The sequence below is a fragment of the Protopterus annectens genome, chromosome 1.part2 (genome assembly GCF_019279795.1).
Source record: "Protopterus annectens isolate FY-2018-M chromosome 1.part2, PAN1.0, whole genome shotgun sequence".
NCBI lineage: Eukaryota > Metazoa > Chordata > Ceratodontiformes > Protopteridae > Protopterus > Protopterus annectens.
In genome coordinates, this window is record NC_056727.1 from 704,074,547 (window position 1) to 704,088,343 (window position 13,797).

At 42.5% G+C, this 13,797-nt stretch overlaps 1 protein-coding gene across 3 annotated transcripts in view; it reads left to right on the plus strand.

Annotated features, from left to right (window-relative positions):
- HEATR5B (HEAT repeat containing 5B) overlaps positions 1 to 13,797 on the plus strand; it is a 2,176,461-nt gene that overhangs the window by 1,540,852 nt on the left and 621,812 nt on the right. For all 3 annotated transcript variants that reach the window (XM_044058540.1, XM_044058533.1, XM_044058548.1), the window contains exon 25: positions 8,055 to 8,236. In XM_044058540.1, coding sequence (XP_043914475.1) covers positions 8,055 to 8,236 — 182 coding nt within the window. The remainder of the gene's footprint in view (positions 1 to 8,054; positions 8,237 to 13,797) is intronic.

The window sequence follows — 13,797 nt, forward strand, 5'->3', positions numbered from 1 at the left end:
TTGGATTCTCACATTTTTTTCACTAATTTTAGTGCTCCCAACATCAGAGTCTGGTTCAAGTCCATGATACTTCTGATTCTTCTATTCAACTCCTGTGCTTTTTCTCTGTCTGTTAAGCTTTTTCCTTTGGAACATTAGAAAAGGTTTCATTGACAGTCTCTCTGCGAGTCTTATAAGACTGAGAAGCAGAAGTTCCATTTTGTTTGATGGCTTGCTTTTTGTTGGATAAACTTCTTTATTTCCACTCTAGCCTGTTCTGCATCGAAAAATGTCCTTGATCCTCCAGTAAAAATATTCTGAAGACAGTTGTATGCAGCAGCTTGAATCTCACATCTGCCTCTCGACATTCTCTTATTGCTGGGAAAATTTATTTCTCTTCTGCTTTGTGTACAGGGAATAATCATTTCCCATAACCACTTTGCTGAGACTAATTTTAAAGCTTTTCCTTTCTGACATAGTTTTGTCAGGATTGACTCTTTCTACTGGTGTGATTGCATCTTTCCTAATACAGGTCCTGTCTACTTTCTCATGGGCAGGTTTGGAGCATACACGTGATGTGCCCTTTCAGTTAACAAATGCTGCTGTGGAGTACCAGCCCAGCTGCTTGTCTATGCTGTCATAAAATTAGTACAGTCTGTTCCTTGCAGATGTTCATCGTGTTACCCTGCTGCAGTCATCACACTTGGGTTATCCTGTCGTCAGGCGGTCCCGCAGTCGGCCGGAATTCCAAAGTCTTGGTCCGGCGTTGGATGCTGTCGCTTCTTCCCTGACGTCAGTGCGCCAGGGGTATATATAATGCAACCAACGCCATTTTCTTCAGTCTTTCTTGCCGCGCGGTGCCCGAAGCAGAAGCAGTTCGCAAGTGCCAGTCGTCAGACTCCTGAGATTTTTGAATTCGAATTTCAAACCGAAGTCTTCTATAAAGCTAAGTACCCCGTTGGGGAAACTTTTCTTGCCTCAGACAGATGTCAGAAAAAGTTAACAATTGTATTTCTTGTGGGAAGCAAATACCTCATAAGGATTTTCATTCTTATTGCATACCTTGCCTAGGCCCAGACCACGACGTCACTAGTTGTTGTTTTTGTGCTAGATTTAATAAGCGTACTATTAAAAGACGCTTTGATTTCGCACGACACTACTTCGGTAGAAAATTCAACTACACTATGCCGTCGGAGCAACCGACTACCGGCGTGCACAAAAAACTCAAGGATAAGGACAGACAGCCTAGGTCTAAGCCAGATTCTGAGGCCTTGGCTGGTCCGGTCTCCGGTCCTCAGTGAGGCTCCAATGCAGCCCCTGACTACCGCAGATCTGGAACCCGAGACCGCTTCGGAACTTTTGACGGAATGTACCAGGCCGACGCAACCATTTTGTTCAGGCCCTACTGATGACATTGCTGAAAAAGATGTCGGTACTGTAGAAACGCCATCGGTTTCTGAAGACGTTTTCAGACCGACGACGCTCACCATTAAAGCGTATCCCAAGTCGAAAACTCCTATTAAATCTAAAAGGATTACACTTCAGTCCCCTGTTCAAGGCCCCATGCCTAAGAAACAGATGCTCAAAATGGCTGAAGATTTAATCTCTTTAATCAGGGGTTCCCAGCCCCCTCCAGACAAAAGGCCTAGACAAGAGGAAGATTATGCATCCTCTGAACAAGTATCCATTTCTTCAGACTCCTCTGAGGACTGAGATTACTCCTTCTCCCCTTATGAAGATTCTGATGCTGAGGATTCCATTCCCTCAGCTTCTCCTCCTAAAGACTACTACTTTGGGGAAAATTTACACACTATGAGGGAACATTTTCACTGGGAAGGTCAGGACTACTCTGACTCGAAGAAAAGGCTCAGAGAGTTTCTTTTACTCCCCCAGCACAGACCACTTGCCATCCCACCAGTTTTAGACATTGTGTATGATGTTTACTTAGAATCCAGTTTGAACCCAGACTCTCTATCTCCTGCTCCGGCCAAGCCTGACAGATACTATAGAGTGCCTGATTCCCACAAATGTCTTTATAAAAGCCCTGTTGCTGACCCAGAGACAATCTCCCAGGGTCCCAAAGGGGCTAAGGCTTCTATGGCTAAAAATCTTGTACCCTCTGAGAGGGATTCCAGAGCACTAGACAGGTGGGGGAAAAAGGTTTACACCTCAGCCACTCTAGCTATGAGGGCACTAAATTGCCAATTTCACATGCTTAAGTATCAGCAATTTCTAATCTCTCAGTTAAAGCAAAAAATGACCACTCTCCCTCAACAGTCTGAATTGAAAGAAATGCAGGATCTGTTGCATGCAACTGAACAGGTGGGCAAACATACCTTACAATGTGGGTTTGATTCTTTGGAGGCCTCCTGCAGAGCAGCTGTCACTGGGTCTGTTATACGTAGGCATGCTTGGTTAAAGGAACAAACTCTGCCTGATCATGTTAAAGCAAAGCTTCTAGATGCTCCCTTACAGCAGGATGTTCTTTTTGGAGTTAAAGTAGAAGAAGTCTTAAAGAAAATGGAGGATAAGGAAAAATCTATGCAGACAGTCAAAGATTTCCTACAGGTATAGCCCCCTCGCTTCAGCAGAAACTGGCCAACAAAAAATTGGTCCTTTCCAGCTACTGACAGACCACAGAGGGGTAAATACAGACGTCCAAGAGGCAGAGGACAACCACAAGCCCAGTACAAACCTCGCCATTGGGGCACAACAACACAGAAGGGAGGAGAAGACAGGTCCCAATCTACCAGAAGGCAAACTCAATGACTTGCACGTCATCTGGCCAAGCAACACTCTCTTGGCAGCCCCCTTGGGAGGAAAACTCGCACTTTTTTCGGACAACTGGCGCATTGTCACAAAGGGCAAATGGGTCCTAGACATAAATTTACGAGGATACAGATTCCATTTTCACACCTTGCCAATGAAAAGAGGAATGCCAAACCTGCTACAAAATTAACGGGCAGAGGCACAAAAACAAATTACAGCTCTCATGGACATGAGAGCCATTCAACTGGTACCTACTCGAGAGCAAGGCCAAGGATTTTACTCAAGACTCTTTCTAGTGCCCAGAAAGGACAATGCCTGGAGACCAATTCTGGCCCTTTCATTTCTAAACACCTTCTTACAAGTACCCAAATTCAAGATGCTAACACTTCAGCAGCTTCTTCCCATGTTGGGCAAGGAAGCATGGCTAGTAACGTTGGACCTCAAGGAGGCATACCTGCATGTCCCTATCAGACAAAGTTGCAGAAGATACCTCCGTTTCATTGCAGGTTCAACCCATTCAAGATGCTAACACTTCAGCAGCTTCTTCCCATGTTGGGCAAGGAAGCATGGCTAGTAACGTTGGACCTCAAGGAGGCATACCTGCATGTCCCTATCAGACAAAGTTGCAGAAAATACCTCCGTTTCATTGCAGGTTCAACCCATTACCAATTCTCTGCACTGCCCTTTGGCTTATCTACTGTGCCCAGAGTCTTCACAAAATGCTTGGCATCAGTAATTGCATACTGCAGACAAAGAGGAATTCAAATATACCCGTACCTGGACGACTGCCTCAACCAAGCAGAAAACAAGGACATTCTCTTACATCATCTGGCTTTTGTAAAACATCTACTAAATTGCCTGGGGTACACAGTAAACGAAAAGAAGTCAAAACTAGTACCCTCACAAAATATGACATTCCTGGGTGCCAGCTTGAATACAACGGCCCAGAAGGCTTATCTGACGCCAGACAAACAACTACAACTGACTCAATATTTCAAAACAATGGCAGCAAAGACCCAATTAACTGCAAGAAAAATTCTGCAGGCCTTGGGCTTCATGGCATCTTGCATACTACTAATACCATTTGCAAAGCTGCATATGAGGAAATTACAGTGGTACCTAAAAAGCGTATGGTCTCAACACAGCCACAGCTTGGACACAATGATATCTCTTATTCCCTGCCTACAACAGGAGTTTCTATGGTGGTCACAGGCATGTCACCTCAACAAGGGTCAGCCTTTCACCTTGCCCCCAGCCAGGCAAACTATCACAACCGATGCATCAGACTGTGCTTGGGGGGCACACATGGCAGGACAGTGCGTTCAAGGCGTATGGACTGCAGATCAAAGGAATCTGCACATCAGTCAAAAAGAGATGCTAGCTGTACAGAAAGCTCTGACAGCCTTCAAGAATCTATTACATCCAGGACAACTTACAATAAAGACGGACAACACCACAGTAATGTGGTACATAAACAAACAAGGGGGTATTCACTCCTACCCTTTATGCAGGCAAGCAATGATCTTATGGAACACAGCTCTGGCTTACCAAGTTCAGTTACAAGCTCAATTCCTGCCAGGAAAGAAGAATACATTGGCAGACAACCTCAGCAGAAACGTCATGGATCCCCACGAGTGGAAACTAGATCCACAAGTATTTACAATGATAACTCAAAAATGGGGCCTTCCAGACATAGACCTGTTTGCCAGTCCTCAAAACTACCAACTAACAAAATTTTGTACAAGGACACTTCACCATCAAGCTTGGAAAGTGGACACTCTCTCTTTCAGTTGGAAAAACCTGACAGTATATGCCTTCCCTCCATTGCCTCTCCTCACAAAGGTTCTTCTGAAAGTCAAAAAGGAGAGACCACGACTGATCCTCATAGCCCCAGACTGGCCATGCCAGCACTGGTACCCACTATTGAGGATCATGGCCCACGGCCCACCTTGGATATTATCACAAATTTCCCATTTGCTCACACAACAAAACAATCAGATTCTTCACAGCCAGCTCAAGACCTTAAATCTGGCTGCATGGCAAATCAACTAAGCATCCAGCCAGCTCCTCTTTCCCAAGCAGTTATGGATGTTATTCTGGAAGCTAGGAGGCCAAGCACCAGGAAGGCTTATTTGGAGAAATGGAAAAGGTTTTGTGCCTGGAACCAAGCCAAAGGCCAAGACACAATTCAGCCTCACATGCCTCACATTCTACAGTATTTAACTGAGATGTTGCACAAAGGACTTTCTTTCTCCTCCATTAAAATCCATGCTTCAGCTATTTCAGCCCACTACAACATGGATCCACCCTTATTTTCACATCCACTTCTAAGGCAGTTCCTCAGAGGGGCAAAAAACATTAGAGAGAGCACCTACACCAACATGGGACCTCAATTTTGTTCTGGAAAAATTAACACTACCTCCCTTTGAACCAGCTTTATTTGCAGATCTACAGTTCCTATCATGGAAGACTGCCTTGCTGCTAGCAATAACTTCAGCTAGAAGAGTTTCAGAGCTACAGGCACTAATTGTAGTGGAACCTTTCCTCATTTTCCATCATGACAGAGTTTCTCTACAAACTAATCCTTCCTTTATGCCTAAGGTGGTTTCCAGTGTGGCTTTAAATCAAATGATCCACTTACCCACCTTCTTCCCAAATCCACAGAACAAAGGTGAGAGACTCCTGCATTCCTTGGACATTCACAGGCAACTTCGTTACTACTTGGACAAAGCTAAGACTTTCAGAAAATCTGATCATATCTTTGTATCCTATGCTGCAGCTTCACAAGAGAAGGCTATATCAAAACAAAGCATTTCCAAATGGATAGGTCACTGCATACGTTTCTGCTATACCCATCATGGAAAAACAGTTCCTGCTACCATTAGGCCCCAAACTACCAGGACAACAGCTACTTCTACAGCCTTTCTCAGGGGGGTTCCAACCAAGGAGATTTTGGAAGCTGTAACTTGGAGTTCAGTACACACCTTTACCAAACACTATCACTTACCACTTTACTCTAAGATCAGGGCAGGCTTCGCCATTGCAGTTCTGCAGGGCCTTCTAGCCTCCTCTAACCCTCTATGATTCCTCCACCCAAGTGTGATGACTGCAGCAGGGTAACACGATGAACATAGTACAGTTTTGTACCTACCATAAATGTAGATGTTCGAGTGTACACCCTGCTGCAGTCCAGGTTACCCTCCCTCCACGCCCTCTTATCTAACTGGCTAAATCTCTACAATACCTTCCTGATGTATTTGCTTACAGCTGAAGGGATTTTGTGTTTGTGCAAAGTTTACTCAATTTGGTACTAATTACTGACCACCTTTTTGGGGGCACCTGACATCTGGGGCAAGAAAAACTGAAGAAAATGGCATTGGTTGCATTATATATACCCCTGGCGCACTGACGTCAGGGAAGAAGCAACAGCAACCGACGCCGGACCAAGACTTTGGAATTCCGGCCGACTGCGGGACCGCCTGACGACAGGATAACCCAAGTGTGATGACTGCAGCAGGGTGTACACTCGAACATCTACATTTATGGTAGGTACAAAGCTGTACTTTTCTCTTGTACAGAATAAAATCACAGGGTTTCTCTGCAAGCTTTGTCTTCTAACTGTACCATTTTTTTAAACAGCTCTTCTTGCGAAGTATCATAATCAACCAGCCTTTTCTTCATTTTAACCTCTGTTTTTGCATTTTTATCATTTCAACTGAATAGCTAGTTAAAACTTATGTTTTTCCATCCTTTTGTTATTTGAGTTGATATAGTCCTTCAGTGTTTCATTTATTTTAATTACCACTGAGTACATTTGATTTATTTTTCCTCTGAATTACTGGAAGTCATCTCTTGTACCAAAGCTGGTGCCTGAATTGCTTTTTGCTGAACATCTGTGGTATGCTTTCCAGTTTTTGTTTTCTGTTCATCTTTTTTAGTTGATTTTCTTTCTGGTTCTCTAAATCTTTGCTGGCATCCAGACAGTGTACTTACTAGCCAGTAAGTTAATTTTACTCAAACTGGCAGAATTACTAGCTCTTATTTCTCAATTCCTTTTTTTATTACTAGGAGAGCTGAAAATAAACTGTTGATCAGTGTTCAGCCATCTGGGATATTCCAGAAATTTATCTACATTATTTTTGGGGGGAATGATACTTACCATCATCTACCTGCTCAGCATCAGAACTTATTGGCACTAATTATCATAGAAGCTAAAAAGATTATAACAAGGTCTTCGAAAAGGAAAGGAAAGGCACCCTAGCTCTGAATGAACTGTGGGAAATAATTAGGGATATCAGAGAAACAGAGGCTAGTGGTTACCCCACTAGGGCCCAGCCAACAGTGCAAATACAGTGGGATATTTGAGATAGACACTAGCATATTCATTCGGATTGCCAAGCGGAGGTGTGAGTATGCAGAGCTAACATGAAGTAAAAGGACAAGAACTGCTAAAAAAAAAGGTGCAGCTTATGGAGTAATGTCTATCCTTAAACTTGTAAAATTGTAGTCTCATGAGTCTTTTTATTTCCCTTTTTTGCACTGACATTGACAGACATTTTTACTAGTCCTATTCCTGCTAACCTATTTGTTTTTGGTATCTTAGCTGATTGTACCAAGACGTAGCTGCTAACACGAATGCACTTCATTTATACTGTTGCTTTACAGTAAATTTTCATATTTGTTTGTGAAATGTTGTGTAACAAAGTAGTTTTAGCAAAAAAAGCATTTTGTTTAAAAAAATTGACCACAGGCATTTCTGAGTTTTTGTTTATGAAATAGCAAGGAATGTTAAAACTGCCACGGTTACCTATTAACATTTAATCTGATGTAGGCATACAATTACCTAGTGATTTTCAGTATAGTCACACTGTATTGACAATATTGCTGTTTCTCTGTAGTATACTATAGATGTGGTAGCTTGCATATTTTAGATTCAGAACAATACCATTTTTACTTCTAAAATGAGATTTTTAATTTACTTTGCCAAAGGTGTCAAAAACATTTGTACATGTAGCAGCTTTCATTAGTAAATTGAGCTTTCTATTTAACGTTGATTTGCAGCATTTCATACCTTGTGCACACCTTTTACAGATGCTGATAAGCATCCTTTCCTCCATCTTAACAACAGACTTCTTCCCAGTCCCACCTCCACCCAGGACTTTGTCTCATAAATTATTTTAATTGCAGTGGATCATTTCTACTTTCTTATCACCTAAACTTTCCTCATTTTGTTTCCTGCATATGTTTAACGTTGTTATGACTGTCCACATTTTTGAATAAATTCTTGCTTTTTCTTGTTTTTGTAGGTGATTTTCTTGTTCTTCGCCTCTCTGATCTTATTCGGATGGCATTTATGGCAGCAACAGATCATAGCAATCAGTTGCGAATGGCTGGACTGCAGGCACTTGAGGACATCATCAGAAAGTTTGCCGCCATTCCAGAACCTGAGTTTCCAGGGCATGTGATATTGGAGCAGTACCAGGCTAATGTAAGATTCTCCATCATGTGCTACATATAAGTTTGAGTGTATGAAAGTGCTGATGGGCTGTTAAAGTGCTTTGATCATTTTTACCACTATTTTGCTTGCTCACATCCACCTTTTTTGCTACTTTACTTAATATGGTCTCCTTGGTTTAACATTGTATGAGTGTTGTATCTATGCAGATTAATCTATGTCCATATTGTCTATTCAATTGAGTGTAGTTTTTGTAGTGTTAATCCATCATTTTGATATAAATGCACACTTTATAATTTCACTTTGTAAAGACTACATGCATATAGGCATGCTTGCTGATGTCTCTGAATTAAGTATGATGCACTGGACTGAAACCATCTTTTTCTTTTCAGTGACATTTTCACACTGGTTGCTTTGGTTAATTCATTTCTTGTTAAGTAGTAAAGTCAGATTTGTTTAGGGTCATTAAAGATGCTTATTTGCAGATATCTTATAACGTGGCAATGTTAGTTCAGGATTGTATACAAGAAATCAGAAATAACTCTATTTGTAAACATTATAGGATCATAGGAGACCCAGAGGTCATTTTAAGCCTAGCTGTTTCATCCCAATGTAATACCATAGAAATGCTAGTCACTACCCATGATTGTGTTTAGTGGTAACTGCCCATGTCCAGGAGGGTTGTGGCTCTATTCCCAGTAAGAATTTACGGTGTCCCATCCAGTTCTCCGTGTTCCTTTTGAGTAGTGTCGTAGAGATGCTCTTTTTCACATGCATTGGTAGCCAGTTCCAAAGACTCAGTAGTCGCTGGGAGATAAATCTGTCCCTCCAGTGTGACTGATTAAAGTCACAGGCCATATTTAGGTCCATGGAACGGGCAGCCCTAGTCCTGTTTGATTTATGGATATGCAGCAGGTTTATTGGGTTTGGGTCTTGGATTGTTCTGTAGGCCAGGCATAAGTCTTCCCTAAGAAGTCTGTACGATACAGGGTATAGTGACAGGGACTTCAGTCGGTCTGTGTAAGGCATGTGCTGGAGACCCTTGATCTTCTTTGTTAGAAACCTCTGATGTCTCTCTAATTGCTGCATATGCTTAGTGCAGTACATGCCAAACCGGGTGTCCTACTCAATTTTGAGCCAGATAAGTGCTGAGTGTAGGGGGGGGTTATAACTTCTTTTGCTCTTAAGGTGATGCCTTTACTAATCAAGTGTGCCATTTAGAAAGCTTTCTTTACTACAGTAGACACATGGTGGTCGAAGTTAAGGTCGCAGCCAACTTGTGATCCCAGATCCCTTACCAATACATGGGTACTTAGGGTATTGTTGTTGATTTGATAGTGTGAGGGGGCATTGTTTATGCTGAAGGGAATGATGATGCATTTCTTTGCATTCATTTTGAGACCGTGACTAATACATCAGTCATTGGTCTGTGTGAGACCCTCCCATAGTATACTGACATAATTTGGGGATTCAGTGATTGCGCCTAGTTTGCAGTTGTCTGGAACCTTAGTCAGCAACAACCCCTTAGTTTTGACCTGCACTTCTGAGAAGCATATACCAAACAGTAGGGGCCCAGCACTGACCCTGTGGCACCCCACTGGTAACAGGTCTGCTTGTTGATGTGGAGTTACCCACTTTGATAGTATATGTTTGTGAGCCAGTTGGCAACCCATCTTACAACAAAGGTGTTTACATTCAGTTTGCTAAGTTTATTGGTAATGCCTGAGTGTGGGATTGTGTCAAAAGCCTTTCCCAGGTCAAGGTATGCTCTGTGCACAGATTTCCCCTTGTCATTGGCCTTGGTCACATTTTCAAAGAAATCCACCAGATTTAACAGGCAGTATTTGCCCTTCACGAAGCTGAATTGGGTAGGATCCAGGGTTTGGAAGTCACCTATGTCTTTATTTGTGAGGTCCATAATGATACGTTCCATGGCCTTACAGATCAGGCTGGTCAGGCTTATGGGTCTGTAATTCCCCTGGTCAGGTCTGTTGGTAGGCCACCTTTGTGGAGGGTAATAACTGTAGCTCTTCTCCATTCCACAGGAACATAGCCCGTGGTTAGGCTGTGATTGAATAGGGTACTTAGTGGTGATGCTAGTTCATGTTTTAGCCTGTTGAGAAGACAGCCTGGGATGTCATCTGGTCCCATAGAAACTATGTTTTTTGCCTTGGACAAGACTTTGAGGATCTGCTCTTCATATATGTAGGGTTGGGGGGAAGTTTGGCAGAAGATTTGTTGTACGTTAAGAGGGGATAAAAGAGTGAAATTTTCACCAAACCTGTCCACTAGCAGGTTTACTATCTCTGTGGGATCAGTGTGTGTGATACCATTGGCCACTAGTTCTCCACATGCTTGGGTCCTACCTTTTGGATTATGTATCTAGCTTTTAAAGGCCTTATGGTTATCCTTTGTTGTACTTACTAAGTTTCTCTCAAAAGAGCCCATGGAGGATTTGACAAGTTGTCTTATTTGCCTGTGGAGGCTGAAGAGGATGCCTTGCCTTTTTTTTCTTAGACAGCAGCTTTTGTGTTTATTGTAAAGTTTGTTGATGCTGGATGTCTACCATGGCAGCTTGTCTTTACTTGGGACTCTGGGTTTGATGCTTTCTAATACAGCCGAGTCTATACACTTATGCATGTGATTGTACAGGGCTTTAGTATAAGCTTTGGCTTAGTTACCACCTCCAGCTTGGGGTGGGGCTTGGAATGCATTTATACCTTTAACTGAGGGTCCGACAGTTGCAGCAGCGCATCTGTTTGACATGTTGGTGAGGACCAGATCCAGAATATTTGTTCCCCTTGTAGTGGTATGGACAGTTTGTTCCAGGACATTTGAATTAACAAAGTCAAGGAACTGTTGTGCTAGCGAGTTAGGGCTAGTGTAGGTTTCCCAGTTGATGGTAGAATAATTGAAATCCCCATAACCAGTGTGTTTGGTAAAATTTGGATTGCTTCCAGTTTGGTCAAGTAGGCTTCATGGATGTCATGACCCATGGAGGGGATCTGTAGCTGGCTATGACTTGAATGGGAGTCTTACCCACTGTAACCTTGATCTGGACTAACTCCATGGAGTTGTCCAGTCTAACTAGATGGGAGGTGAATTTATCTCCACTATAGATTGAAATATCACCTTCTTTTGTTATCACACCGTCATTTTGCAGTGTAAAGGTGTGGAAGGAATTGTTGCCTTGCAAGGCTGGGGTACTCCAGGTTTCTGTGACTGCACATGACATCTACATCGTCTAGTGATAGAAGTGTTAACAGGGAGTGCAGATTTTGGTTTAAGTTCCTAGAATTTAGTAGCATGACCCTATTTTATTTTGATTGCTTAATTTCACATCGGTAATGTTTTCAAGACCTTGCCTAAAAAAGGCAATGTGGGGGAGGCAAGAGCCTTTGCCAACAGTCGAAAGCCTAGAGCAAATCATCTCTGGCAAAGCAGCAAGGTTTGTAGAACATGGTTCACAGGATGACAGAACTGGATCTCCTTTGAATGACTCCCAAAACTGAGCCATTTATTGAAATCAGTCAGTTTTCCTTTATACTGCAGCATCATTCAAGGTGAGGGCAGTATGCTGCACAAGGCTAGGGACATATCTGCCTGGGAAACGTACTCAGAGAGCTCAACCTTGTTTCTTTTCGTATAGTCCAGTGAGGTATGTTTCAGGTCATTCACACCAACATGAACTATGACAAAGTCATAACAGTACTTCTTGCTGAGAGACCTGAGTGCACGCATGATCTGATGAATCCTGTCTCCAGGCATGCAGCTGACCATGATTTTCTCCTTATCCAGGCTGGTGAGTGGAACTTCTGTATGTCTCACTTATTGAGTCTCCACTGACAAGAAGATTTGGTTTTTGAGTGTTATGCCTTACTGGCATTGTGGGTGTGTTGCTGTGTGTCATGAGTGCAGTGGGTACTGTGGTAGTTTTAGCAGTCTTCTGTTTTGGAGGTCTGTGGTGTTTTGTTAAGTTTTTCAAGAGAACCTCAGTGTATGTGGATTTACATGTTTAATGAGTGCTATGTTTATAAGTAGTGGTATGTGTATGAGTATAGAGGTACTATGAGCATATGTAGAGGTGGGTAAGTTGTCAACCTTCTCTGTGTTACTGTTTTGCTTACGAGAGAACATGGATTCTAGATTTGAGAGAGAATATGGATTCAAGATTCTTGGTGTAAATACATCTGTTGCACTGTGTTCTAGAGTTTGTGTACATGAGTAATTGCTACACTGCCTCAAGAGACCCAAGTCGACAAGGTTGGCAGGAGAAACAAGGGTGGTCAAACTGTCCATAATGCTCTGCTGAGCACTGTTATCACAATGGGTGTCTATTCAGAATCGCTCATGGAGGATTTCATTGGTGGATATTTCTGCCTGAGTTTTAGGGAAAATTTGTTGAATTTAACTGTCCGACTGTGGTGCACAGCTGCGTGGTAGTGCATTTTGCTCCAACGAAGTGCAAACCAGCAGAAACCTGCTCAAATCCCGGGCCTGTATACCAGAAGCTAAAAACTTGAAAAAACTTTAAAAAAGATTCAAAAGGACCAATCAGGAGGCTTATTCCAAACCTTAGACTAGCCTCCTTTTACCACACAGGTTGCAATCAGCACAGTTCTCTCATAAAAGTGCAGATAGGCCCCTTCCAATCCAAGATGGCCTGGAAAACGTGCTCAGAACAAACAAATCATTGCAAACAGCTCCAGAAGCAGCAAGCCTGTATCTTGACTATGCCACAGCTGCTAGCTACCATATTTTCAGCAGAAAACACTAGAGAATGTTTAAATCAGCAGAAAAATAGTAGTGAGACACTAAAACATGTTTAAAACACAGAAAATCAGCAAGGAGGCTCTAAAGAATATTTTAAACAATTAACAGATGAGTTATTTAAACAGTGCTTGTGAGGAAAACTAGAACAAGCAGAACAGATAGCTTAAAACATTGAAAAATACTAATAAATAGCTTTGTAAATAGTGTAAACAGCAATAAAATTTGATTTATCAGGCACAGTAAAGCAGACAATTGCACTACAACAGTGTAGATGTTCATCATGTTTCACTGTTGCAATCATTACACTTGGGTTATCCTACTGGCAGGCTACCCGCAGTCGGCCTGAATTCCAAAGTCCTGGTCTGGCGTCGGTTGCTGTCGCCTCTTTCATGACTTCAGTGCACCAGGGGTATAAAAGATGCAGGCAACGCCATTTTCTTCAGTCTTTCTTGCCGCGTAGTGCCCGAAGCAAAAGCAGTTCGCAAGTGCCGGTCGGCCGACTCCTGAGATTTACAAAATCGGATTTCAGATCCAAAGTCTTCATTAAAGCTAAGTACCCCGTTGGGGAAACTTTTTTCTTGCTCCAGACCGATGTCAGAAAAAGTTAACAGTTGTATTTCTTGTGGGAAGCAAATACCTCATAAGGATTTTCATTCTTCCTGTATTCCTTGCCTAGGCCCTGACCACGACGTTGCTAGCTGTCGGTTTTGTGCTAGATTTAACCAACACACTATTAAGCGTCGGAACAATTTTGCCTTTCATTACTTTGGCCGAAGATTTAATTATATAATGCCGTCGGAACAGCCGATGACCGGAGTTTA